The 27,913-nt window shown below is 35.8% G+C and overlaps 4 protein-coding genes and 1 long non-coding RNA gene across 6 annotated transcripts; 1 reads left to right on the top strand and 4 right to left on the bottom strand.

The window, feature by feature from the left end:
- Positions 1-9,872: 9,872 nt before the first annotated feature.
- On the bottom strand, positions 9,873-10,962 carry LOC135134109 (adenine phosphoribosyltransferase-like). The gene is made up of 4 exons (XM_064062715.1): positions 10,863-10,962; positions 10,533-10,812; positions 10,257-10,494; positions 9,873-10,209 (listed from the first exon to the last, which is right to left on the bottom strand). Exons 2-4 carry the CDS (start codon positions 10,625-10,627, stop codon positions 9,994-9,996), a joined length of 549 nt encoding a protein of 182 aa, XP_063918785.1. The 5' UTR covers positions 10,628-10,812; positions 10,863-10,962; the 3' UTR covers positions 9,873-9,993.
- A 3,738-nt stretch (positions 10,963-14,700) lies between these two features.
- Positions 14,701-15,391, bottom strand: LOC135134110 (cytochrome c oxidase subunit 5B, mitochondrial-like). The gene is made up of 2 exons (XM_064062716.1): positions 15,161-15,391; positions 14,701-15,050 (listed from the first exon to the last, which is right to left on the bottom strand). Exons 1-2 carry the CDS (start codon positions 15,240-15,242, stop codon positions 14,767-14,769), a joined length of 366 nt encoding a protein of 121 aa, XP_063918786.1. The 5' UTR covers positions 15,243-15,391; the 3' UTR covers positions 14,701-14,766.
- A 1,980-nt stretch (positions 15,392-17,371) lies between these two features.
- On the top strand, positions 17,372-18,826 carry LOC135134731 (small ribosomal subunit protein eS7). Of its 2 annotated transcripts, none has more exons than XM_064063517.1 (4): positions 17,372-17,456; positions 17,858-18,019; positions 18,186-18,518; positions 18,684-18,826. In XM_064063517.1, the coding sequence occupies exons 2-4, from the start codon at positions 17,858-17,860 to the stop codon at positions 18,759-18,761; spliced, it is 573 nt and encodes a 190-aa protein (XP_063919587.1). In that variant the 5' UTR covers positions 17,372-17,456; the 3' UTR covers positions 18,762-18,826. The 2 variants fall into 2 exon arrangements, with proteins under 2 accessions (XP_063919587.1, XP_063919588.1); XM_064063518.1 differs by lacking the exon at positions 17,372-17,456 and adding an exon at positions 17,469-17,552.
- Positions 18,827-19,543: 717 nt separating this feature from the next.
- LOC135134728 (peroxisomal membrane protein PEX13) lies at positions 19,544-27,911 on the bottom strand. Its single transcript, XM_064063515.1, has 3 exons — positions 27,586-27,911; positions 25,846-26,418; positions 19,544-20,218 (listed from the first exon to the last, which is right to left on the bottom strand). The coding sequence occupies exons 1-3, from the start codon at positions 27,773-27,775 to the stop codon at positions 19,707-19,709; spliced, it is 1,275 nt and encodes a 424-aa protein (XP_063919585.1). The 5' UTR covers positions 27,776-27,911; the 3' UTR covers positions 19,544-19,706.
- LOC135134732 (uncharacterized) lies at positions 21,650-22,575 on the bottom strand. The gene is made up of 2 exons (XR_010281370.1): positions 21,891-22,575; positions 21,650-21,836 (listed from the first exon to the last, which is right to left on the bottom strand). It is a non-coding gene; the product is annotated as an uncharacterized LOC135134732 (long non-coding RNA).
- Positions 27,912-27,913: the final 2 nt, after the last annotated feature.

Below are 27,913 nucleotides of genomic sequence, written 5' to 3' on the forward strand. Positions count from 1 at the left end.
CCATCTTAAATATATACCCCTTGTAACGAAGCGAATTTTCGCGGGCCGGAAACCGTGCCGCGTACCGCGAGAGCCGGGGGTAAATTGGCGACCGCCGCGCCGCCGCGGCGGAAGAGGATTCTTGCCTGAAACTCCAGAGAGTGCGGAAGTTTGTGGCTGCTGTTTTGCGATTTTGAGAAGTGAGAAGCCTGCAGTTGACCCTCCGACCCACCGTAAGTACTTTTTGGGTCTTCTGTCCGTGTTTGTACCGGTTTTGGAATCGCCGCCCCCGAGCGAGAAACCGTGTCACCGTCACCGCGTTTTTTTTGTCACCGTCGAAAGTCGACACCGTCGTGCACGCGTCGTTACCGTCACCGCGCTTCCCTCCCGGGTCGCCGTACCGTCTTCGCGCGATTTCCAGTTTCAAGGTCGCCGCCCCCAGAGCCAAGAGGAGCCCGGCCTGAAGGAAGTCGCCGCCCAGGAGGAACGACCGTGCCGGACTTTAATTCTTTTTTTTTGTTGTAAAACCGTTTGTTAGATATTTAAGTTATTTAGCCGTAAGATTTATTATTTTAGATCGTGTAGCTGGTGGCAGGGAATAAACCCTATTTTTGTTATAACACATCTCTTGCCGTTTTATTTTATTTATTCTCGGGTTTTCGCTGCGGCTCATCACCTGAATTCCGTGTCTCCGGCTTTAGAGCACCCCGGCGCTCCCTCCCCCGGAGAGGGAGCTGGCGCCCGAGCGACCGTCGCTCCTGACCGAAGGCGCCACCCCCGGCGGCGTGAAGGTAGCCGCATAAGCTTGGTCGACCAGACGTGTTTCTGATATCAGCGATACTAGTCGACCCAAAGCTTGGCACTCAAGTACGCCGCCACCCCCTACGTTATCGGCGAGATTCCGGACCGTCACCGGACCGTCCGTCCCGTCCCATCCGGAATTTCGTCGCACCCTTGTACTTATGTTTCAGTCAAGATTCAGTGTTGAAATTTTTACTGGATATAATTTGGGTCATTTTTGTCGGTTTTATTACTGGTTCTGCTTTAATTAAAGAATATTTATTACAAAAATTGTTGTCAGTAGTATTGTAGGCAGTTACATAAAACCGGAAAACCTAACGTTTCTAAAATTTAATTAGGTACTCGTCCTCTTACTGGTTCTTACTGTTCTAAATTCGTCAAAATGTCAAAATTAAAGAAAAAGTGGAAATGATCGTAACAACACAATTCCCAAATTTGCAAATCTTAATTACCTAACACGTCTGTCCAAATTTACATATAATACATACCATTCAAACACAATCACAATCGAGCATCAATCCCCAAACGTAAGCAAAATTCACATATTAGCAAATATCAGATATCATTGCGCTTGTCAGACATTGCAAACAACATGTGCAGAATCGCACATTCACAAAAAAGTCGCTAATCCCAATTACTTTCATTAAAATTTGTACCCAAACTAAAACAGTGGCAGGAGAAACCCAGACGGATAAATCTCAAGAAAAAACGGAACAAAGAACGCCGCCCTTATTAGTAACCGAGATGACATAGGCTAACGCAACGAAGAGATGACGACATGGGAACCGAATGATGCAAGCTGAAAAGTCCGAAAAATTTACGAGTTAACCTGACCCAAGTACGCGTCGGAGAAGAAATCCTATACTGGGCGAAACTAGACATTATAAAGTTGCAAACTACGGTATAAGGCGCATCTCCGGAGTATCGTATATTAGATCTTTATATTAGGAGTACAATCTAATGTCGCGGGAGAGGGAGACAATATAAATGGGCTAAAATCTCTGTAAAAGAGAAAGCACAGGAAGTAAAATTCATTCACGTCTCGAGGTGCCCCCGCTCGTGCTACTACTGTGATCTTGATCTACGATTTTTTCCCAATGCGAATCGCTGCTCGAATTTCTACTGAATTTTGAAGAAAGTTGAATTTAGAAAAATTTGCTGAAATCCGAAAGAAGGCTAGACTACAGATGTTCTCGTTTTCCAGCGGTACCCTTGGCCTTCTGTCAGCTTTTAGATCGCCGGAAAGAGTCTTCCGATAATTTATCGGTCAATTCAATGTTTCCTCTGTTTCCGGGTTCGGCCCTCAGAGTTCGAGATACGGATGTTTTATTTAGGTGGGTTTTGGGAGGTTTCCGAACCGGAACCATTTTAATCTGATCCCTTTGCAGTTAATAATTTTACTTTGGGTTTATTACTTTTCATTATATTCCCGTTCTTTAAATATTTTGCGGTAGTTTTAGGAAACCTCGTACTTCATGCAAATTGAATGCTTTCACCGCACTTTGTAGCGTTGATGGTACAAGTTTCTTATCTTTGAGTGTCATTGAAGATCTCTGGCTATTTAATTCTACTCTCATCTGACCACCTAGTTGTTTTATCAGTAAAAGATCTTGTTAATAGGAAAAGTGTATTTATTGACAACTCTCACAATTCGTCTTGTTATTCTATTCACTTATTTTTCCCCCCAGCCTGCTAACACAACATCCCCCCCTTTAAAGCTAGGTTACGTAGTCTTTCAAATAAGCAGGCCTCTTTGAATTCCTAGTTGACCGCCGCAGAGGAGGAACAGACCATGGACGTGACGACACAACATTATCAGATGAATTATGAATTCCTGTAGTGATATTGGTGCTGACTTCTCTAGAACTTTTATTCATTAATTTTGAATCAATGTTGACACTATTTTCAGAAGGCAGAGGCTGAGGCAATGTCGAAATGAGCGGAGGTGGTAAAATATAATAAGGAGCTGGAACTAAATGATATCGGTTGCGCCGATAGATTCCAAAATTAGTTTCCACCATGTATGACCGTGGTTCTCTTAAGACCTCTATTATTTTCCCATATATTCGTAAGTCAGTTACCCAAACACTGTCCCCTTGTTTCAGTTCTGATAAATTTCGGGCCCTATGTCTTCTATTAAACTGGTCAATACTTTTATCTTTAGCCTTATCCTCCCTTTTAAAAACAAGTTTAGCGTTAACAGCTTTATTTAATTGACTTGGCAAAATAGGCAAATGTGACCGTAGTTTCCTATTCATAAGAAGTTCGGAAGGACTATATCCGCACTCTAATGGTGTAGTACGATAAGCCAATAAAGCTAAATCTAAACCACCAGGATTTTTTTAAATAAGACTCTTGGCTATTTTTACAGCCGCTTCAATGCAACCATAAATTTTTAGACTGAGGAAAGTAAGGACTACTAGTAATGTGATGGAAATCATAATCATAAGCAAATTTTTTAAATTCACTTTGGAATTGTGGACCATTATCTGACCTTACAATTTCAGGAATGCCAAAGCGACTGAATAATGTCTTCAGTTTAGCAATAATGATGTATTCTGTCATTTTATTTAATTTGAATATTCCAAAGAATCTTGAGTAATAATCAGTCACTATTAAGTACCAACTATCAATTTTAAACAAATCTAGTGCAATTTTTTGCCACGGACGTTCGGGAAATGAATCCTTTAAGAAAGGTTCTTTAAGATTAATTTTATGTTCCATACATTGAGGGCAATTTCTAATTAAATTTTCAATCTGTGAAGAAAGACCTAACCACCACACAGACGTTTTCGCTCGTGCGCGACATTTAACAATCCCCTGATGTCCGCGATGTAAAAATTCTAAACACCTCAACTGCAAAGAACTAGGAATAATTATTCTATTATTTCGCAACAATATATCGTGGACAAAAGAAATTTCAAATCGATATTGGTAGTAAGGACGTATATTCTCCTCTAATTTAGTCTTAGCAGGCCACCCAGTTATAGAATAATCCTTTAACGTTTGACATATAGAGTCTTTGGCCTGTTCTTGTTTAATTTCCTCAATAAAGTATGATTTTACTTGAACAGATTGTACTATCAAATTAACATGTGCCTCCGTTTCATGAGCCAACTCGTCATCCTCTGGACTACGCGAATCTCCTGAAAAATTTCTTGATAACGCATCAGCTACTATTAGATTTTTTCCTGGTACATAATAAATTTCATAATCAAATCTCATTAATCTAATTCTGAAACGCTGTAAACGAGGTGTTAAATCATCTATGGGTTTTGTTTGTAAAACTTGAGTTAATGGTTTGTGATCCGTTTCAAAAGTTATTCGTATTCCGGTGATATATTCTCGAAATTTTTCTGCTGCCCAAGTTAATGCAAGTGCTTCGCGTTCAATCTGAGCATATCTTTTTTCAGTAGTTGAGAGTAATCTAGAAGCATAGGCAATAATTTCTTTTACTTCCTCTTGTCTTGTTAAAGCTCGTTTACTGTCGTCTGAACTAACTCGTTAAATTAGCCTTTACACGCACCCTGCCTGTAAAGCGTTACCGTGGCAGCTTTACAGGCACCGTGCCTGTAAAACGTTATCATGACAGCACCGGAATCAAACACACATTCGCTGCGTCGGCCTTTTTCTTAATCTCACTAATACTGTGTGCTAATACTAACGTTAAAATCACCTTCAAACTCTTCATCTTCATCGAATTCCACAATTAACAGAGCTCAGAAACAAAATTAAACTATTTAAATTATTAATCGAATTTACAAATTGACAGTCCCGTTATTTTCAAACAATTCAATTTTCCATAGTTACCGGAGCAAACTATGAAAAATAACTACAATTTCTACGACTGTAATTTCAAGTAAAATTTCTAGAGATGCCAAAGTTGTTCATTTTCAGGATTTTCAGCAAGAGGAAGTAAAACGTTGTACGCGGCTCGCTTGCAACTAGCCTTTACTGGGGCTCACCGGATTACAGAGCTCGCTCCTACGTCGCTCGCCCTGCAAACATTCCGGCTCGCCCGTAAAGGCTAATTTACTAAGCTTGCCACGTAAATAACTATTTTGTTTTCATTACATTGCATGAGACATGCACCCAAACCATACGACGAAGCATCTGCAGAAATAAAAATCTTCTTAGAAGGATCAAAATACGCTAAACAAGGACTAATTTGTAATAAGTGTTTAACTGTCTCAAACGATTCTTTTTGAGAAACACCCCACATAAAAGTTACATTTTTTTTTAACAACGAAGTTAGTGGCTCTAAAATCTCTGAACGATTAGAAATAAAGCGACTAGAAAAATTAATAATTCCCAAAAATTGTAACAATTCTTTTTTGTTTGTGGGTTCTGGATACTTATTGATTGAAGAAATTCTGTCTGGATCAATAGAAATACCTTTGTCAGAAATTTGATGACCTAAAAACTGCAAGGATTTAACTCTAAATACACATTTATCTTTATTTAATGTAATCTCTTCAGCAGCTATTCGAGAAAGAACTTCGTTTAATATTTTATCATGTTCTTCAATAGTCGCAGCAAAAATCAAAATATCATCAATATGACTAATTACACCTTCTATTCCAATTAGAATTTTAGTTAACAAGATCGAAAAATATTCTGGGGCACAAGAAATCCCAAACGGAAGTCTCTTAAATAAAAATCGACCAAAAGGGGTTATAAAAGTGGTTAAAACTTGACAATTTTTACTTAATTTGATTTGATGGAAGCCTGATGTAGTGTCCAGCTTACTAAAATAAACTGCCCCTTTTAACCTAGCTAAGATTAATTCTACCTTATTGTTTATTGGGAAATAAGAACGCAGAACAGCTGTATTTAAACGGGTGTAATCCACACACAATCTAATTTTTTCACCTTTCTTCACAACTACAATTGGACTGACCCAAGGAGTATAATAATCAACAGGTTCTATTATATTTAATTTTTGTAATCGTTCTAATTCCAATTTTAGTGAATCTAATAAGGCGAGGGGTACTATACGCGGTACAGATTGTACATAAGGTTGAACACCTTCTTTTACTTTTATCTCCATTTCAGTTTTAAACGTTCCGATATTACTAAAGATTCCTGGAAACTTTTCCGAAACAATTTCTTTTAATGAGCTATTATTAACTACAGTATTTAAATTTAATAAGCCATGATTATTTTTAAACTGAATAATATTTAAATTAATAATCCCAGTCCTCCCTAGAATAGGTTTTGTCAAATTTTTAATAATAAACAACACTGTCTTAAACAGTTTGTCCCCTTGGATCAAATTAACAGGCATAGTACCGACAGCCCCCAGCTTAATCCCAGACGGGCCAGAAATAATTTTATTTGACTTACGTACTTTATACAATAGATTCTCGGGCACATAATGAAATGGTAGGCAAGAAACGTCAGCACCAGTATCTACCATAAACTCAATAACTATGTTTAACCCTGAAACAAATAAGGAGGCGATCCATTCTTGAGTATTAATTTGGTTTAAATAAATCGTCCCTACAAGATCTACGTCTTCCTCTTCAGAAAGTAACTCCAAAGATTTAATCCTAACACTCCTACATACTCTAGCAAAATGTCCCTTTTTCTTGCATTTTCGACAAACTACTCCATTAGCAGGACACTTATCTCTGGAATGAGGTTGCAGACCACAAAAAGGACAGCGCTTATCACACTGATACTTCAAAGACTTATTCTGAAACGAGTTTTGTTTCTTCATATCACCCGTACTGCTACCACTGTTAGCATTTCTTGTCTCAACTGACAGTTTTGCAACTTGACGCTGACGCATGTCATTTTGAAGTTCTCTGTTCTGCTCAGCCTGAATTTCAGCTTGTTTTGCAGCCAATACGCAATCAGATAAAGTTAAATTTGTTTGCAATTGTAAACGCTCACTAGTCCGGGAGTCCAGCATTCCAACCACTATGCGATCTCTTATCAATTCTTCCTTTAGTGCTCCGTAGTCACAACTTTCAGGCAGAGAATGAAGACTAGTAATGAAACTCTCCACTGACTCCCCCGGTTTCTGAACTTTGGAATTAAGTTTGTAACGCTCAAAAATTATATTTCTTCTTGGAACAAAATGATTTTCAAAACACTGTAATGTCTCAGCATAACTCTTAGGTGTAACTGCAGCTTGCAATAAAATATCTTCAGATTCTTCTCTCATGATATACACCAATAAATTTATTTTCTCCTCTTCCAGCTTATCATTCTGTCCCGATATGGACATATATCGCTCAAACCGCTTTCTCCATTGGGGCCATGTATTAGGCATAGAAAATGTAAATTTTTCTGGTGGACTAACATGAGCTTGCATACCCATCGCCGGACTATGCGTTACCTTTACCGGATTAGGTGTTCTTTCCGGTCCAGTCATGATCTATGTAATTTCAAATTACTATTTATATCTTCTCTGCTATTTCTTCGTATGATTTTAACGAATATACGATCTTTTTACCGCTGCCACCATGTTTTATCAGTAAAAGATCTTGTTAATAGGAAAAGTGTATTTATTGACAACTCTCACAATTCGTCTTGTTATTCTATTCACTTATTTTTCCCCCCAGCCTGCTAACACAACACTAGTGACTGCTGATTTTCTCATGAACAAGTGTTCGCGCCCGACGTATTTAGCGCGTTAATTACTTGCTCTCTTTTAGAATGTTTTTAATTTTATAATTAGCGTAAATTTAGGCGCATGTTTTATTAATACGGTTAGTTGTAGTTTTAATTATTTTGTTTTTCATTTTTAGTAGCAATTATAGCTAGCCTATAAATATCCTTAATAGTGTATTTCAGAACTCCGTTCGTCTAAGCCATAAACCGTTCCAAAGATTGACAAATTCCAGGGTTTCTCAACCGTCGGTCGGTTGAGAGATGATAATTCTCCAAAATTACTGCTACAATCGAGCAAACGATTCGTTTTGTTTCATTAATTGTAAATGGTAAAGAAATAGGTTTCTTTTAAAAAAATTGCTATCTCGATTCCTCTTGTACATGTAAATACAGTACTTCAACAATTTTAACGTCACTACGTTAACCGCTAAGTGAATCGCTATATCATACAACCATGCTGAAAGTGCGCTATAGTTTTCTTGCTTCAACTCGTTTACCCTATACTAAAAGATAAGGACACCCTTAGATTCAACGCTTACCTACCTGCGAAAAAAAGGGAACAGCTTGTTCTTTAACAAAAGAAGCGCGGTAAAGCCTACTTACTGGGTGATAATTGTTGATTTACAATCACCCCGGTTTATGGCTTAGGCGAACGGAGTTCTGAAATACACTATAGCAGTTTATTAAATAGCGAAGTGCAGTGCTCGAATTCACGTTGTGTAGTTAGTGAATTTTTAGAATTAGTTTTATTAGGTTTCATGGGTTATTATTTCCTGAGGGTAAGCTAAGGAAGTATAAATAATCGAGTCCATCGAACGAACGGCTACTTTTATGTTTTCTCGACGTTTCATGACCCCTACAGTACGAAAAAGTAATATCCCGTTTTTGTCTGTCTGTCTGGCGTCTGTATCCAGTTTTATTAGACACGTATTTTCCGAAACTGTTGGATTGTTGTCAAATTTTGTATATATGTTAGAAATATTATGTAAATGATTAAACGCTAACCCTAATTTGGCTAATCAATTTAAAATGATTTGAATGTTATACAACAATATATTGTAGTCCTATACTTACTTGGAGTGTACGAATCCGCTTTCAGTTTGTTCGTTAAACGTTCAGATTTTCGCAAAAACATTTGCAATTGACCCATGCGAAAGGAGTAATGGACAACATTTTGAACATCTTCTTAACTGATTTGTTCATTTTTATGTTCTGTTCTTTATTAAAGCAACTTTTCCGTTAGAATTTCACTTATTTGAGTTTTTATAATGTTAATGTCAAAACTGACAAACTTTATATAGGTGCTATGTGTACATATTTATTAAAAGTAGAATTTTAAATCCACGTAAGCTGCGGAATGTAATATTGATTGCATTTTAAATTTTTTCAAGCTCATTATTACTCATGCATCACCCTGTATATAACGACATAAAACCATTGAGCTGTTATATGTATTACAGCTCATGCTTAATGGATAAAACACGTGGACGTATGAATAATTTTATCATTTATGAAAAGCATAAATATATAATAAGTATTTATATTGTTCCCTCCCCGGACATAACTTATTGAAGATATATGTAATTATGGAATATCAAACTCCGTACTAGTGGAATAAATGGAGTCTTCTCGTCTTTTGAGTACAGTTGCAAATCATGGGCGCTCCAATAACAAAAATTCTCAAATTTGACATTTTGTTTGTTCAAAAATGCTGCGCCACTGGTAAATAGCCAGACATACATTAATTTAAAAATTTTAAAAATTCCATGACAACGAAAAATCGTGCACTTTTGGGAGACCGCAACTGTACATGTTTTTATTTATTCGAGATGATGTCATAATTTTCATAATAAATAAATAGTCTCGAAATATCAGGTCAAAATGTCATTTTGGAATTAATGCCACAATTAATGGTGTAGGTAAGCGAAGAAAAATGTTGTTACCTCGGTGGGAATTGAGCTCACGCCTCTCGCTTTCCGGGCAAGCATCCAGACCACTAGATCACGAGGCGACGTGTTATTGTGCCGCCACAGTACTCCCTCCCCCCAGCGACACAGCGCGCGGAGGTGCTGGGGTGCGAAGGAGATAGATGCTGGCGTTGCCTCTGCTACTCTTACGTTCGTTGTTCGAACCTTGGCGATACTGCGGACCCTGAAAACAGGGAGCACAGGGCGGTGGCAGAAGGATGTTGCGTGCGTACGTGCTCTGTCGGGGGTCACCAATGTAGGTAAGTGAAGAAAAATGTTGTTATCTCGGTGGGAACCTACGCCTCTCGCTTTCCGGGCAAGCATGCAGACCACTAGACCACGAGGTGACTTATCTGTCTTCGCTTACGGACGTGTTATTGTGCCGCTATAAATTGTACAAATTGTTGTGCAATCACAACCAACTTAAATCAAAATTTTTTAACAGTACTTTTCTGCTGTGAATGTACTCGTTTATCTTAGAACTTAAATTAAAAAAGGCGCAGAATGAGTCGTGCACATTTAATGTATAAATTATGTATAACAATATCTTATTTATAAAAATACACAAATCCTTGGGAATGTTTTCATGGAATTTGCACCAAAATCTTAGATGTGCTATTTATCCTCAGTACTTGATTATCGAAATCACATTTGTTGGAACATTCAGCCTCCCCTTTAGTTCTGTAAGCTCCATCAGAACCAAACAGGCCTCAACCACCCCTCCTAACTTCTTAACTAACGTACAAGCAGCCCCCAGACTCCCACCTGTTGCCAATAAATCATCAACAATCAAAACCCTCTGTCCCTCCTTTATGCTACTTTCTTGAATTTCCATGTTCGCCTTAAAGCACAAAATAAACACGTTGTCCCTATCGCATCACACCATACCTCTCCATATTCCAGAGCATACGAAACCAAAGCCACTTTCCCTGGCAGTTTACCCTTTTTACGAACAGGCACGAAAGGCACTTCTAATTCCAAAGCAATGAACGGTGCCAGCAGGAAACCCCGGGCGTCTATGCCAACGACACATTCGACAGGCGGTTGGATTTGCGTAGCGAATGCGATGAGAACTTCCCGGAGCATCGCTACGAGTTCTGCGTTTTGGAACACTGAGAATACGTCTCTAAACTACGTGTAGTAGTAGATCTGGGGGTTGCTTACCTGAAGAGGACGCCAGGTTTGGGGAAATCGGGGTACTCGTTCACGTGGTCCCTGATTTTTCGGATCTTTTTCTCGAGGTCGAGGGGGTTCGACATGATGAAGGAGAGTGGTTGTAAAGTGATTTAATGGTAATTAGAAGATGGAAGAGCGAGTTCTAACAGGGTAATTGGTCCCTTCTTTGTATGACGTGTAAACGTTAAAAATAATGCGTAACATGACCTGTCAAAGTCATGAGTAGATGTTCAACTGCTGTGCTGATAATGATAAGTTGTAAAACGTTCTAAAAATGTTGGGTTAGGGAACAGCAACAAAATTTTAGGTTATATTTACGTCAATGTCAATACTTTTATTATTTACTGTAAATTGGCAGCGTAAACACCGCAGAGTAGTGGGAAGCAAATTTACGTAATATTGTCATTACAGGTCACATGTCATGTACTTCTGAAATTAATTAATTGTCAACAAAAGGTGGAATAGGATGTAAGATAGGCAACACAGTATACACTAGTCAAGAGTGTCGAAAGTTCGAAACAGTAACGCAGAAGCATGAAGCACAGTATAGCATGAAGTAACTAATAAGAAATAAACATTAATTCTTATTTGGCAGATTATATTCTATTTTTTTTTGTATGTTTTAGAAGAAAAGAAATAAAAGTTCATGTCAAAATAAAAATAAATAATTGACAACGAGAGCACAGACGTGAGTAACAACTTATGTAAATACTATTTTATTCAGAAAATATTAGACACTGTCATTCTATCATTTATGACAAATTATATGTGATTCAAGCTTTACTGTCATTTTGACACTTTTCAAAAATCTATTTTGTCAAACGATGCCTTTGATATTATTATTAATATCCGACACATATGACACTACTGCCAGTAAATTAGTGTTATCTAAATAAAGCACATTTTACAAGTTATGACATTAGTAAAATAAATGACAACTGCCCAATATTTTTTGAATAAAACTGTAATTATTAAAATAAGTATGTGAGACTTCAAGAAAAAACATCTATAAATGTCTTGTTAAAAGCGACATAAATATGCTTGGAGGAGTTTTAAAACCTGATCGTGTGTTCAGTGTTCACACACCCAAATTGTATTTTTATAGTATAATTTCCCAGCAGAGGAAGTTAAACAGAAATAAATAGAAAATAGTTATATACAGTTAAATCCATAAGCTTGTAACCACTCGTTAAATTGTAAGGTTGGCATTACAGCCAATGGTGTTTTTTACATGAACAGATTGGTAACGGCGCATGTGTCAAAATTTGACAATCACGAGCGAGCGAGTTTTATTTAAATATCTCATAGTTTGTTATTAAACCATATCATTGAAAAATGGTACCAACACGGCATATTGTGATAAATAAGCAGATGAAAATGGCACTTGCCAAATGCCACAATGAATTGAAACTTGCTTATCCGCAAGCATCCTCCCGAGAACTTGAATTCAAGCTTGCAAAAATCTTTTCAGTATGTGGTTATTTTTATCCCATGGACAGAGAGTACTATACTATGAGAGTAACGTATCGACATTCGGACCTTTTTTCATGTTATTACAACATGGTGGTCTGTCGAAAGACTTTTAGTTTTAACTACCTCAAGTTGAAAGTGTATATCTCGCTTTTTAGTATAACATTGTCTTTTCAAGTTTTATACCCACTCTTTATATCCTACACAATACAACTAAATGTCCGTCATTAAATTCAAACACTGCATAAACTTTACCTGTAAACTTATTACTTCCTATCCTTTCCATAATGTTTAAGTCCACAAAATTATAACCCAACACCAATCTGGAGAACCTTTACAAGAAGCAAAGTGGAAACCAAAACAAAAATCGCAGTGGTATTCAAATTTGGAATTTAAAGAAGATCTAACCTATCGTATATTTGACAAAAACAAAAAAAGTTTTTTACTATTCGGGATTTATTTATTTTTGCGAAAGAACATCTGGGATATACAGCAAGTTTAAATACTTTACATCGAGTATTAAATTCCATGGGATTCAGATTTAAGAAAGTTAATAACAGAAAAATGTTTGCTTTTTGGTTATTTGGTCTGTGTTCCCAATGTTTCTAACCACTCCTGTAACAGTAAGTTTAAATAAGCTGTCAAATTATTTTCAACATACCTATTATTTTAGCCTCTGAATTTTGTGAAGTTACATTTTGTTCATTATTACCACTGAAATCCTCAGGATGGAGGAGTATAGCCAGGCCTATCACCTTCAACCAAATTCTTTGTATACTTTGTAAATAATTAGTAGTACCAAATTAGAGTTATTAAACATAACATTAAAGACTTCTTGGTGTCTCATTTTTTTGATGAAAAATTGGTCATTTGTTGCGACTAATTAAGGTGAACAGTTATCTACCCATTATAGACAATTTTGGTGTTGCTCGCGAGATTGATTATTTCAGTTGGGAGAGCTGGTCCTTCGAGTCAAATCATATCATGGTTAGCCACACATATATCACGTACACTCATGTACAATAATTTAAACAAATTCTGATGTAGGTATTCAGTTATTCCCCATCTGTAAAGCGATTTTTATGAAGCAGCAACAATAAATAAATCAATTCACCTTGTTTTTTTACCAGCCCAATATCTGATTTCATTCGTGACCACAATATTTTTGGGTTCGTTTATCGTCATTCGTAAACGTATAGACTGCAAGTCTAAATTACAGCAGGTGGCATTCTTCTTTCTGCAGATGAAAGATAAAACACGTCTCTATTTATCGTTGCTCTTGTATTATAATTACCATGAAGACTCAGGTTATCGTGCTTTTATTGAAAATTGTTTATCAATTTTTACAATATTGCGACAAGTTACAATGATAATTATGAAATAACTTGTGCAGGACTGCAATAATTGCAATGAAATCGAACGTGATAACGAGCGCGAATACATGAATGAACTGACATTATATTGACAGGTCACCAGGCATGTCACTAGGTTACTAAAGACAGATTTACACTGAATAATTTTTTAAAATTTACACTAGGGAGTGGTTACAACCTTATGGATTTGAGTTTATGTACATATATACTTACATACATACTACACAAAGAACAAAGAGGGTCAAATAAAGACATTTAGAAGACATCCTTGGCACCTAATCAATTTAATAATTTTTGGGGGTGATGTCATCACTTATTTCAAAGATGAAAAAAAAAAAACAATAGAAAATAGGTAACAAAGATAAAATAGGTACCTAAAGGTCGTACACATTCAGGCCGAATCACAAGAAGCGTGCTCCTCTGCATGTTAATTTATTACAAATAGTAAAAAGTCAAAAAGTAAAGTGTGCACTTTTTTGAGCATTATATATTAAAATTATTTTTAACTACAAACGTTCTATAACGCACAATGTACTCTGTTTTTATGGACCAACCTATACTTTGCATAAAATGATTGGTCTTTTATTAGGTTTTATAACAATTGTTTATTTCAGCACTACAGGAGCAAGGTGTTAGGTATTAATTTTAGGGAATTTAGGAACCCCATATGCGACGTAATGAATGGCACCAAGTTATCTTTAACTTATTATTATGAATGTATGTGTCCATATTGTAGAAATTTCGAAATTAATTTTAGAAGTTTAATAAAACTCTTCCATCTTTATGACTTGCAAAAAACATTTTTTTTTTAATTATTTAACTTCAACAGAAATGTTCGTTCTTTTAATTTTGAATTTTGTTCCCAGAGTTTTTTCTTTGGGAAGTTTTTGTTTCATATTATTATTTTTGAAAAATACTTAATATTCATTTTTGTAAAGTCTGTTACAAGTTTTGTACCATTCTGTTCATTATTTTCAGTGTGCATATTAATTAAAACTTTATAGATTTTCCTCACTGAGAAAGGTACACTGACATCTAAAAAAAAAAAAAAATAAATAAATAAATAAAAAACCATATTTTATAAAACCACAACATATACATTATTAATGCATCTGCTATTTCCAATCACCATTGCACAACCATAACCTCTGTTTACAAAGAAGCCTTTATTTTTAGAAATGACGACAAACAACAAACACCGTTTCTGCGTTGGCACCTGAAACCTCAAACAGTAAACCCATCAAAAACACACGACTTCTATCTCTTCACAATTTAATGGAACTGAACTATTTACAAGAAATGATGCGAACCCATAAAAGAACATAAATTTATTACATAAACTTGTCTATCATTACTCTAGTGGGAACTAGCTTTACAGATTATACAGGAGCCTTGTGAACCAAGTTGAACCAGTGTCCGCATTCGCATCTTCTGGCCTGGCCCTTATGCAGCCACATCCAGTTAACACTAGTGGACTCCTCCTCGCAGATGCACCCCACAAGACGAGCCTCAAAAGCCGAGGGAATCTCGTTGGGCTTATCTTTGGTGCCGGGACCCCTCTTGATTACTTTGAGGTCGAAAGGGTTCTCGTTACCGGCTACTTTTGCCAAAAGCTCGCGCTTTTCCAGCCCAGTGGCGTGCTCAAGGGGGTCACCCATGGTCACTGTGACGAGATGCGGCTTTATTTTGGGGGGCTATGTTGTTACGTAATGGGAGATTGAGAGAATGGGAGGAGGACACACGAAGGTGAGTGGGACGCTCGGAGGGACTTACCCTTGGTGGCGAATCTGTAGCTGGTGCACAGCACATTTTTTCTAGCGCTGGAGACGGCAATTCGGGTGCAAAGTGAAGCCATTTTGGGAACTTTTCCCAAAAACTGACAGCTGATAAGTACTTCCGTTCGTTCGGTCGATTTTTTACTGCACGTAGAGGGCGCTGCGGCACCAGGTTCGAAACCGAAAAAAATTAAAACAATGGTTAGTTTAAAAACAATAAGAGGCGCTTTATGGTGTCTAGTGTGGAATTTGGATCAACGGAGGGACGTATTATTTGTTACACTCGAGATTTTGATTTTTAATTTGATAGTTTGGGAAATCGTAGCGCGATTGGTAGCACTGAACGTTCACTCAGACAGTGACGGCGCTATTTAGAAATAGTGCGATGACTGGCGGGGGCTTTGTTTAAATAAATTCATCATTTATTATATCAAAATAATGCATTAAGAAAAACTATAAGTGCAATATGTTTTAACGTAAATGACAAATATGTTTACCTCAGAGGCCAATTAAGATCTATTCACATTTTCAAAGGTTTGAAGACAAAAGTTCTTTACTGTGGCAGACTGTGGTACAGTTTCGGCCAGAAAACCTTGGGCAGTATTTTTCTGTCATTAAAAAAAAATACCATGTAGTCTATGCTTTATTGTCATAATGATTGACACTTTTAAAAAATAAATTTTGACATACGTCATCATCCATATTCCAGTCTACGTCAAAATGACAAACATGGCAAATTTGAGGTTATAAGTACGTAAAGCCTGTTTTAGAGCTTATGTCACAGGAATGACAGAACTGCCCAAGATTTTGTGGCCGAAACTGTAGATTATTTATGGATTACTTGATCCGTTACCTGATTTACAATCGCGGCCAGAAAATCTTCGACATCATTCTCATTCCACTGTCACAAAGTTTTGTCATTATTGACACTAACCACATGCCAACACTGCACGTGACGTGACAAATTTTTTAAACATCAAAGTCAAAATGCCAATAAAGTCTAGACAACTTTGAAATTTTTGAAATGACAGAAAAATGATGCCCGAAATAATTTGTCCACCACTGTATATTTTTTCTAATCTATTCGTTGTCATCTACAGGTATACTACAAAACAAGTTATTTACAATAGGCAAAACTCATTTCGCCTTTGAGATACAGTCGGTGGACATATAAAATTGGTACAAAACTGTCAAAAGAACATACAAAATTTGTTTTTTTACACCAAGGTTATATACCACGACAGATGGATAACACATGACTCGCATGAGCAAAATAAACGTTAAGAGACTATGGAACGAGTGGACGATTTTCATCCTCTGTGGTAATTTTTGTTTTTTTGGTATCTGGTTTCCGTATTATGGGCCCAAAATTTTCAGTTTTACTCTTCGCTGATAAAACTGTACTTTTACTGACCTGTAATTCATCAACAATAGCTTTTAGAGACACTCCCTCGTCAATTAAAGGCATTTTTAGATTTGAGCAAAACTTGAAACTGTCAAGAAGACGATCAAATCCAACTGCCATAAAAATTTTGAAATAACGTCATCAAGTTTTTGAAGATCAACAAACAAATTTTGATTAGCCATCCTTATGACAACCACTTTTGACCCTTCGCAAGATTTTAGAGCAGTCAGCTTTATCGCTTTTAAGTTAAATTGTACAATGTAATTTTACAATTTTGCTTTTTTGCCAAAATTCTAAATGTCTAAAATAAAAATAAGGAGAGAATACTACACTGTAGGTACAGAGACATGGGATTTTACAAAATTTAAGAGGGATTAATTAGTTTGCTAAATTTTCAGATGACGTCATCAGTTGTCCACAACGGATAATCAGACTAATTTTGGATAGCTTGAATAGATCTAAGGCTTACACTCGGGAAGTAAAAATTGAAGCTATTGCAGTAAATGTAAATAATTCAATTTCTTTCTCAAGAAATTTTGCAGGTTAGAATAACCTCTGAGAATAACATTTTATAAACTAATTCCGTTTTTTCTCCTTGAACGCCGGCACTGGCGTAAACAACGGCTCTTGATCTAAAATTAAATTTTTTTTTCTTCTGTTGTTAAAATAAATATTTAAAACCAGTTCAGAATTCAGAACGAAGTATAAAAATTTACTCATAAATTATAATTTGTATGTTAATAATAATTAATTAAACATAAAAATTTTGCTCGAAATTTTGCATTTACCGTTTAGGGAAACTGAGTTGCTCATGTTGGTGAGCCTGAATTTTCTAATCTGGCCATGCGCACAAGAATCACCACTTCCTTTCTCGTAAACGATTGACAAGGTACACGTTTTGTTGGATTTCTACGACCTTCTTTTAATTTTTGGTGACATAAATACATCACATTTGGTAATAATTCGTGCAAAATATAATTCCTGGGTATGTTAGCTGTGTTTAGTTTTTTTCACAAGGGCTGATGGTGTGAGGAATTTGTGATATTCGGTGATTAGAATGAAGACAACCGATGAATTCAAATTCCAAAATAGTAGTGTTTTGGGTTTTTTTGGTCAAAAACAGCACTCGTTATAGCATAACAAGGGTTGATGTATTTATCTTACTCAAAATTAATCTCGGTTATAAATTGTTTTTAGCAAGTTTGTGATTTTGAGGTTAAGTGTATCATATGCTTACAGAGTGGAAGAGTGAAGAAATATTTAATTAATAAGTGTGTTTTATGTTTCTAGATGTCATCGAAGATCGTAAAGTCAGGGGGCGGCGATCCCGATGCGTTTGAAACGCAAGTAGCTCAAGCTCTTCTGGAGCTTGAAATGAACTCGGACTTGAAGGCTCAATTGAGGGAGCTGCATATAACAAAAGCTAAGGAGATTGAGCTAAACAATAAAAAGGTGAGTAACAACACAAAAAATATCATTGTGGTCAAACTTGCATGATGAGTAAACTTAGGACACCTAACGAAATATAATGATTAGAAATGTTTCTCTGATCTATGTTTGAACTCCTCTTTTAAACTATACACCAAGAACGACAACTAATTTGTTCCATTTGTTTTAGTCGGTGATAATCTACGTGCCCATGCCCAAACTCAAACAGTTCCAGAAAATCCAAACTCGCTTGGTACGAGAACTGGAGAAGAAATTCAGTGGCAAGCATGTAGTTTTTGTGGGTGAGCGTAAAATTTTGCCTAAGCCCACTCGTAAGACGCGTACTAAAAACAAGCAGAAGCGTCCAAGGTCGCGCACTCTGACGGCCGTTTATGATGCGATCCTCGAAGATCTTGTATACCCTGCAGAAATTGTGGGGAAGAGGATTCGGGTTAGGTTGGACGGATCACAGCTCATTAAGGTCCACCTTGACAAAAATCAGCAAACTACAATTGAACACAAGGTAAAATTGTGACGCTTTTTTTTTTCATTTTGTTTTTTCATTGTGATGAGTATACTTAGGACACCTAAAGATGTGCCATGATTAGAATTTAATTGGTCTGAAAATGCATTGTCTCTTGTTATGAGGCGATTGTGAGGGAGAGGTTTTAACTTGTTTTCATTTCAGGTGGATACATTCGCTTCCGTTTACAAAAAACTGACAGGGAGGGAAGTCACTTTCGAGTTTCCAGAGCCCTATTTGTAATATGTGGACAGTTATTTAATAAATAATTGAAAAAATGTATTTTTTATTAAATCGAAATTGTTAAAGAGGTGTTTTTTTAGACTTAGCTTTGAAGCGAAACTTGCTAGCAAAAGTATGTTTGAGGTTGACCACGTGATTGTAAACAGATTTAACCTTAAAAGCTTCAAAAATCCATGGCTGCCTCTGATTGTATTTTCATTGCTTTCCATGATGGTAGATGGCGCTTGAAATGGTAGATAAGTAAAGTCACTAGATCTACTATTACTTTTAGAAAGTACGGCAAACTGCCTGTGGTCGGAATTCGACAGAGAGGAACCTAACCTATGTGTTAAACAAAGATAGCGCGAGGCTAGTAATTTTCGCTATCTGTCAACGAAAGTTTGATGTGTTTACGATTTGAGGTTACGACAGACTGTACTAGAATTATTGAGTTAACGGACCGGAAAGAACACTATTCCAGTCCCAAAGTAACTCCAGCCCTATTCAACGAGAAAGTGTCACCGGTAACCAGCAAAAAGTCGTGGAAGACGTGTTACCACCAAGGCAATTGACGGCCAATTGACAGTAACAGGATCGCCATACTGGAAGCAAAAAATACCTGCTGTCGAAAAGACGGAGCATAACAAGAACACAGATATATTTCTATTTCATAAAAGTTACTAATTGCCACACATTTCAAGATCGAGTCACATTATAGATAAGCGTGGTAAACTTTGAAAAAATTCATGTTTCACAATGAACTTCCCCCGTCTCCGCCTACAGGCGCTTTTAACAACACACAGTGGAGCAATAAAAACTTTAATGAAACACATCCCGATACAAAATAAATCACATAATCTAAGTAGACAAGCTTAACTGTATAAAATAAAATACAAAATCAGTACACTCACTTCCGTGATTATGGTACATACAAACTATACAACAAGTAAAATAACAAAGAATCCATCAATTTGTCTCAGAATTTTTGGTTTCCGTCGTCTCTAATACTTCCACAACCTCATCTTCTTTCTTATCTATGACCATCTTCTTCTCTTCTTGGCTTTTAACCCCATTTTTCGTCTCCTTAATCTCTTTCTTTCCAGTCACGTAATCCTCCAGGTCGACGTTTTCAAAAATCTGGTTCTCTCCAAAGCTCACTCGCTTTGTATGCGTTTTGTGGTTTGTGTTATTATTGAAAACTCTCGGTACTGGCATCTGTTCAATCACCGGGCTTTCTCTATTTTTGAGTGACTTATTTATGACAAGGTAATTTAATGGTACAACTCCTGAACGTCCGCTCGATAAAGCAAACGCCCAGCCAGAGTTCTTCAAGTTCATTTCTTCTTGAACGTATGTTGGCGCCAGAGTGACTTCGTCGTTTGTTTGAACGCTCAGCTCGTTAGAACTTCGTGCGATGAAGTCGAAGGCGGCTTTTGCTCTTATTCCGGGGGATTTCCAGTTGGTCGGGTCGCTTTTATCTGAAAAGGAGACGAGTTTGAGAAATCTTTTGTGTCTGATGGTATGTGGTAGATGTGTCGTACATCAAAGAAAAAAATCATGTCACGTTTATATGAAAATCTATAGTTCCAGGCTTTATTAAGCTTATGTCATACACTAAGTACAATTTATGAACATTTTTTGCCCAAATAAGAGTCGTCTCATTTGCAATGAAAATGTGAATTTGACGCATCAATAGATGACCTTTCAGTTAAATCAATGAAGTTTAGGGTTAATTGAAGATTGAGTTATTCAAGGCTGTTTGACTCTTTACTGTTTTATTTGGGTCTGCTTACTAAATGTTGACCATCGTAATACGACCACGTCATGCGGAAGCCAGTCAAAGTTTGTTCGATTATTTCATGAAAAATTAAAACGTATTCTAAACTGTTTCAACCGATAAAATATGAATTGGATTATGTGATACGTATTCAAACAGTAGTAAATATCTTCGATGGAGCAATTTTTTTTTGTAATTCGCCACACATGTTATTCAGATGCCTCTACATTCCCAGAAAGTTGAAGCATGTTTATTATTTTCTCGAAACAAGAGTCTATGGATCTGCATTTTTTCAAGGTTCAGTAGCTAGGGAACGATACAGACAAAATTTTTGCAACCGTTTATACACCTCTCGGAAGATAAACTTCATTTAGCTTATTTCTAGCAGCATAAAGCAACAGCACACACAGGAGGTTTAGCTTATTTGCAACAATTATAATCGAGTTAGAAGCCTGAAGCTTTATCCAGAATTTTCACCATGTTCTTCTGATCTTAAAGATCAAGTAATTAAATAGTTAGTAATTTTGACGAAATACATGAGTGAAATTTTACATTGTTGCTATAATATACATGAAGAAACTTACGTTTCTTAATAGAATGTATTTTTTTTATATACCTATGAATAAAAATAGTGTGTCAACTTACACAAAGAATTTATGATATTATTAGAACATAGGCTAATGTTCGGTTAAAAAAAATGCCCGGTATATTTTTTACCGTCTATGAACAAAATTGTCAGTTTTCAACTTAATGTTCTGCAGTGTATGCAACCAATTAAACACTTAGCAACAACAAATTAGGCAGTTACAAAATTCGAAAGAGGCGGAACAAATTAGTGTCCACTTGGATTTACGGAAGCCTGTCAAATTGAAATTTTGAGCACCAACTCAATAGAGGCCATCTTCTTATTACGTTTATAACGAGTCTTCATGTCAAAATTGACAACTATTGACTGGCATGGTACCACTGCTGCCAATTATTGAGTACTGCCAATACAAAAATTTGATTCAATTATTAATAATTAACCTGTATTATGAATGTTAAATACATCTACGTGATGTTACAGGTCTTGAAATGAGATAGCTTATTCCATTGAATTTAATCTTATAACAACAGCTGAGGTCAACAACTGTACTAAATATTCTTTTATTTGAAGTTAAACTACAGATTACACGTTATATAGCTGTACGCATCTTGGTGTTGCCTTTGTTTGTGGTAATCATGGTATGAAGATGAATTTCCATTGAGGTGGGAAAAAAACATTACACAGTCCCACATTTTTTCAAAAAATCAAACTTCAATCATTCCGGAAAAAGTCGCTGTAAAAGTTTCACAAACTCTGGATATTGCAAACAATTTGAAAACGTTCTTACCATTTTTGCGGCACTATGAGTCTGTGCACAAGGTCAGTCAAAGTTAACAAAGCGCCAAGCACCAATGAATTGTCCTATGGTAATTAGACTTTTACCTCATTACTTCATGTTATTCGCAAAATATATTTTTTTAATAACGAAAAAGACTTATCGGGCGATAAAAATTACGGTTTCTATTTTAAGAACCTGAATCGGCGATTTGATGAATCATTTTAGAAGGTTATATGTTATATTACAACAACACAACATAGATATGGAAAACAATCAAACGAGTATACAGTGATTAATCAACGGCACAGTTTTATACGTCTTCATTAAATAACTTGAAAACGCTTCACAACAAAATGAACACAAGCCTTGTTGTGGGCGGAAACAATAAAATGTTAACAAAAAGAGGACGTACTTGACTATACATTGCCGAAAAGTAGCGAACGTCACTGTTTGTTATCAGAAGGTTAAGTCCAAAACTCAACATACACAAAATTGTTGATGTTAGTCTAGTGAATAAGCTATTTTTCTACTACATATTTAAATTGTAATAATTTTAGAATCGAACGATTTTTTTAAGTGGAAACAACGTCATTGCGTTTAAACTGACTAATGTTAAAATTCATTGTGATATAACAACTGTGAAGATAAAAACTTAAACTGGTTTTCATTAACATACAAGCGCTTTAATGTTAACGAAAATAGGCATTTATTTATTTAATGAGGTCTAATTAAGTTTTTTGAAGCATCCGTCTCTGTTTGGAATTGAATGCTATAACTCTGATGTAAAAATAAAATAAAATATAATAAAATAAGTTAGCCTAATAAAGTCCTTGAAGACACGAACATGTTTAATTTTCAGTTAACATATTTATGCGTATTTTGTGTGTGGTGTTTTATCTTATCATAAGCAATCTTCACAAACATTGAATCTCAGTTTTTTATCTTTGTAGTTAATACAAATAAATGTTCGGATTCTCAAATTTTTTGAATATTTGTAAGCCCTAGTTCAAACATGTTCGAAATGTTTTTAGGGTTTACGATTTTTCGGTAAAATGGGAGTCTGTGCAGAACCAACACTGATTTCAGACAAAACCGTGTGTAATTTATGGTATACAACAAAAAGCCTAATATTCGAAAATCTTAAATTTTGTTGTTTTTGTTGTGTACGAGGTGAAACATACTGAGTGTTGTTAAAAACATTAATATTTTCAAAATATTTTTGTAATCTGCTGTTTGTTTTAGAAACATATCAAATTTTTGGGGTGCTATCGCGCTCAAAAAATTTTAAGACGCCATGTTTCCGTAACTTAATACGTAATATTTTATGTTTCTGATGGGGTTTAAATCGGGATTGCTCGACGTCTAATTTATTGATATGGTGTTCTTTAAAATGGCAAGCATTCATCCAGTAGTCGGCGATATACAAGGGCATTTAATCTTTCTTCTGTCCCGGCAGTAGTAATCTATTGTTGAGGAAGTTAACTTTTACGCAGTGGGGTACTATCATAAAGCAGAATTAAAACTGTTATTTTAAATATTTATTAGATTATTAAAAAATTATACCACGAAGTACATACCGAAACATTGCAAGTTCCCCCTAATGCACCATCACTGATAAAAATTAAGCTACAAGATTTAGGTAGAGAATGGGGATTAGCACGGAGTTTATGAGAAAAAGAATATCTTGACCAAAACGATATTTCGATTTGGATGAGCATTTTCGAAAACAGTCCATGTTTTGGACCTAATCAGAATCGTTAAACTTTTACGTTGTGTCCTCAGATGTTTTGAATAATGCTTCTGACTGAGAATTATATCAAATGGGTAGAGACTTGAACATAAAACATTCTCAAAATATTTCGGACACGATATCGTCTCAACTACAAAATTTTTATTAGTGTTTTAAAAACGGTATTTTAAAAATTATTCCTATAATGGAATTAGCGGAATATACGTAGGTACATACATATAAATAAAAAAATTCTTCCTGCACTAGCTTTAGCGAAATTATTATCTACAGTATATTTAATTTTTATCAGTATACCTGTTTCGGTGGCTGTGACAAGGTCTTCTCAAAATTAAAAATAAAGAAAAAAATTTTAAGTAACACAAAATCCGGCCACAAATTAATTTTTCTAATTTTTTCGATTGAAAATGAAATTTTCGCAAGCACAAATATTTTAACTGGGCACTGCATCAATTTTGCATTTCGAGGTTAAAAAAAAAACATTTTCGCGTACGTAGAAGCGAATTAAGTCAACTGAAAGTCGCGCAATTATACTACAAAACTCAACATCATTATAATAACGTGACAACATGCTAATTCTAAAACGCAGTATGTCGTACTAATGATACTTGATAATTGTTTTTCCTCAATAACACCGCACGCACACACAATACATCATTAACTTTCCGACTTTTTTGATAATGTTAGGAAACCCTATGATGCCGCAGATCCATTTAAACAAAGAACCGCACGCCAATATAAAAAGATGAATAGCATATTGTACAATCCTAGCAAATCCTCTACTCATTATTATCGTTAATCGTAAATTCCACTTATCGATACATCTGCGACCTACAGTAGCTTATATCTTATCACCCGTACTCAATACTGAAAACGATTTAAACAATTCTTTAAATATAAACCACCTTTATGTAACTTTTTTATTTCTATGATAAAAAAGTTATTAAAAAAATTGTCTAGTCAGAATTCAGAAAGTCAGTCAAATAAGTCCAGTTATATTATTATTATTATTATTACTCTCAGGTATGGCCATGGATCTTTACTCTGGATATCGGCATAGTTAATAAATTATCTACTTGTCTAATCACCTTATGTAATCAAGCGAAAAGTTTTGTACAATATCTTATACTAGATTAAGTTGATTGTAAACTTTTATGTCTCTATAGTATAGAGTATAGACTTTTCTAATGGAAAGATGTATAGTGGAGTGGTATGCGAAGGTATCTATCTACTGATCCTAGTTTATACACTCATATCCGCAAAGTGCGGATTCAGAACTGTAGAAAATATATATTACATATTTTTTTTTACAAAGTCAAATTGCAAAAATAATTTAAAAAATTTAAATTTACGCAAAGGTCAAAATTTTAGAAATTGTACTGGATACATTATGGGCTTTTTTTTGTTTGAAATGAGATACACTAAAAAGAAATTTCTAGCAGAAGATTCATTTTTTTGTAACTCATTTCTAACAAGAAAGCTGACAATATATCCGATACGGTTTCTAAGCTGAAAACAGTGTTGAAAACCCCGTTCCAAAATTGACATAAACAATTAGATGCTGATTTTTAGAAGATACGTGATTCAAAAATTTAACTTACAATTTATCTTGAAACTTTTAACATGCGTTGCATATTCCTTTTTTTCAGTTTGTAGATCCTATAAGTTGACAATTATTATTTTAGGCTAGTAAATACGTATTTCTTACATCTACTGACTTGTGAAATTTAAAAATGTTGCAGATTTGCCATTTCTTAGTAATGGTGGACACTTTTAAATTTTTAATTAACACGATTAATATGTCACCTGTCAGAATACTGATGACATTTGAACTTTCGTTGCAATTATAATTACACACTCCAAAAGTGGGGGAACAAATCAGAGGTCACTGGATGTTAGAATCATTATGAAAGCCTTATGTAAATCACCAAAATTTTCTTGATTCCATCATCAACTCTTTAGATATCCATTTATGAGACCATTTTTTTTTAATATTGTGCAATTTAAATATAAACAGTTTTGAGACGGGTGATCGTCGTTGTATAAATTTAATTTTAATAAAAAAAAAATTTTTAAAAATATGAGTTGACTGATAAACCACGTGTAAAAAAAAACCATATTTCACACCTTTTAAACATAAGTAAACTTTTGAATGACGTCATCAAAATTTCGGTGGGGATAGATTCACAAACTTTGCTAAGCCATTCACTCACTCACCTTCGTATTTCGGCAGAAACTTGCTGATGATGTACGGCGCCGACACCAGCACCCCCAAGAAGGCCAGCGTAGGCCAGCTCGAGCCCGGGGCCGCCGCCGAGGGTGGCGCCCCATTCGCCGCCTGCTTCCACGCGATGGAAACATCCGTGCTGGGTACTTTCCTGCCCATCAGCCACATGAGCTTCCGGTATAACCAGCTGAACAACCTGAAGATGTTAATCGAGTACCAGATGTGGCCGAACATCGAGCGCAACCTCCCAAAGTTCTCGGCGACGCTGAGTACGGCCCTAAACGAGCTCGTCATCGCGAAAAACGTGTTGTCCAGCATCATCGAAATGCTGTTGACAGCCCTGACGATGCTCTCGACGCTCGCGAAAGTGTTTCTAGAGCTCTCCTCTGCGTACTGGACGAAGCGCCTTTCGGCGTCGTCGTTGGGGGCGTATGTCGGGTAGCCCCCCATTCCGTACATGTTGTAGTTGTTGTAGCCCCCATACGAACCGTACGAGTTGTACATGGAGCTGCGGTACGGCATGCCGTATGTGCTGTAGCCGCCATAGCCGAGGCTGTTGTACCCTGGAGAGAATGGCAAGGGTTAAAGATGGTTTTGTAATTGTGTAAATCTAGGAAACACTTGAGGTTTTCGCACTCTCGGGTATAAATAAAATGCAACTTTAGCCCCTCAGAAAGAGCGTGAAGTGGCACTTTTGCGCCATAAGGAGCAGTGTACGCCCTCAAAATGTTCTAGTTATCATCTATTGTGTGAACATTTGAGTGAAAATTTAAGGTAATGTTTGATTAGCATGATTTGATCGAAAGTTTGGGAATATTGCACTATCAATAGTTCCATGAAATGAATAATTTCTTTTTCTTTTCTAACTTTCGCGGTGCTTGGTAAATGCGCATAATTACCAAATTTATTTCCAGTAGCATATACATATGCAAGTGCTGATGATAAACTGGCTTATACAGAACCAGTGTTAATTAAAAGTAACCTTGACGCTAAAAAGTGTATCAACTACAAGATTTATAAATAGTGCCAAACAATTTTTTCTAACGTCATTTACAATTAATTGATTACATTTTTATTGTATTTAATTTTAAACAACTGTTCATTAAAAACGTTCAAACAAGTTTCTTAATTGTGCTTGTTTCCAATTATTCATTTCTGCCTTTGTTTTTTTAACATTATTTTCTAAACATTTTCAAAAATAACTTTCCTGTATTTTTCAAATACTGACATAGGTAACATTAATTGAACTTTTTATTTATTTATTCTTCATTAAAAATTAATAAATCGATTGTTTGAAAAACTTAACTTTAATGGACCTTGCATAAAATTTAGTCTTATACACGCGTGGGGTCATAAACTGAATATATATGAGTATATAACAGTCGTTCTGAACTTCTTTCTATTAATATTAATTTAATGTTCCCAAAAATACGAGGCGTTGTAGTAAATCTTTCGGTACTTCATATTAACTAAAAACAAGCAATATTACCAAATTTTACAACCGCAACTTCATAACGTTATTTTAGTTTTTTAATAAGTTCACAAAAAACAAACGTTTCTCTTCAATTTTATTAATACGACTTAACAATGGGCTCCATTGTAAAAAGTTATTGCCAATTTTGCACGGTAATTTTATAAAAATCCACACATTCTTTCAGGGCCTACAGCTTTGTTGAAACTTCCCAGGTTTGACCATTAAGGACAACCGGTTTTCGCGTTTTTTTGCTTACCACTGGAGTATGGAGGGTACGAGCTGTACGTGGAGTTTGTCACCATGGGCGAGTTACGCGGCAACGGGGGCAAGATGGGGGCACTTCGGGTGTTCGTGGGGATGTCGCGCAAGCTGTTGTTTGTGTATTTCCTAATTTGGGTCGAGTTTTGCAGAGAGTTGCTCTCCCAAGGTTTAATTGGCGAAGTCATTGTGTTTGCTTAAGATTTGCTGTATCACATTTTTTCTAAGCTTGTTTCAACACTGTTGCCTCTAAAATATTTACACATAATAACAATACAAAAACTGAGCAGATTCGAAAGTCTTATCACTTATCAGCATGAACTTTG

Source organism: Zophobas morio, unplaced genomic scaffold (genome assembly GCF_036711695.1).
Source record: "Zophobas morio isolate AGI-343-1 ecotype UQ-CSIRO unplaced genomic scaffold, CSIRO_AGI_Zmor_V1 ptg000023l, whole genome shotgun sequence".
In the NCBI taxonomy this organism is placed as follows: Eukaryota; Metazoa; Arthropoda; class Insecta; order Coleoptera; family Tenebrionidae; genus Zophobas; species Zophobas morio.

Bases quoted from the DNA above. Each gene is read 5' to 3' on its own strand.
- LOC135134731 (XM_064063517.1), top strand. From the start codon at position 17,858: ATGTCATCGAAGATCGTAAAGTCAGGGGGCGGCGATCCCGATGCGTTT. The intron at 18,020-18,185 runs GTGAGTAACAAC...CATTTGTTTTAG, and splicing joins TTGAGCTAAACAATAAAAAG to TCGGTGATAATCTACGTGCC. The intron at 18,519-18,683 runs GTAAAATTGTGA...TTTTCATTTCAG, and splicing joins AAACTACAATTGAACACAAG to GTGGATACATTCGCTTCCGT.
- LOC135134110 (XM_064062716.1), bottom strand. From the start codon at position 15,242: ATGGCTTCACTTTGCACCCGAATTGCCGTCTCCAGCGCTAGAAAAAAT. The intron at 15,051-15,160 runs GTAAGTCCCTCC...ATCTCGTCACAG, and splicing joins CTACAGATTCGCCACCAAGG to TGACCATGGGTGACCCCCTT.
- LOC135134728 (XM_064063515.1), bottom strand. From the start codon at position 27,775: ATGACTTCGCCAATTAAACCTTGGGAGAGCAACTCTCTGCAAAACTCG. The intron at 26,419-27,585 runs GTAAGCAAAAAA...CATTCTCTCCAG, and splicing joins GTACCCTCCATACTCCAGTG to GGTACAACAGCCTCGGCTAT. The intron at 20,219-25,845 runs GTGAGTGAGTGA...TCTCCTTTTCAG, and splicing joins GTTTCTGCCGAAATACGAAG to ATAAAAGCGACCCGACCAAC.
- LOC135134109 (XM_064062715.1), bottom strand. From the start codon at position 10,627: ATGTCGAACCCCCTCGACCTCGAGAAAAAGATCCGAAAAATCAGGGAC. The intron at 10,495-10,532 runs GTAAGCAACCCC...CACGTAGTTTAG, and splicing joins AAACCTGGCGTCCTCTTCAG to AGACGTATTCTCAGTGTTCC. The intron at 10,210-10,256 runs GTATGGTGTGAT...TTGTGCTTTAAG, and splicing joins ATGCTCTGGAATATGGAGAG to GCGAACATGGAAATTCAAGA.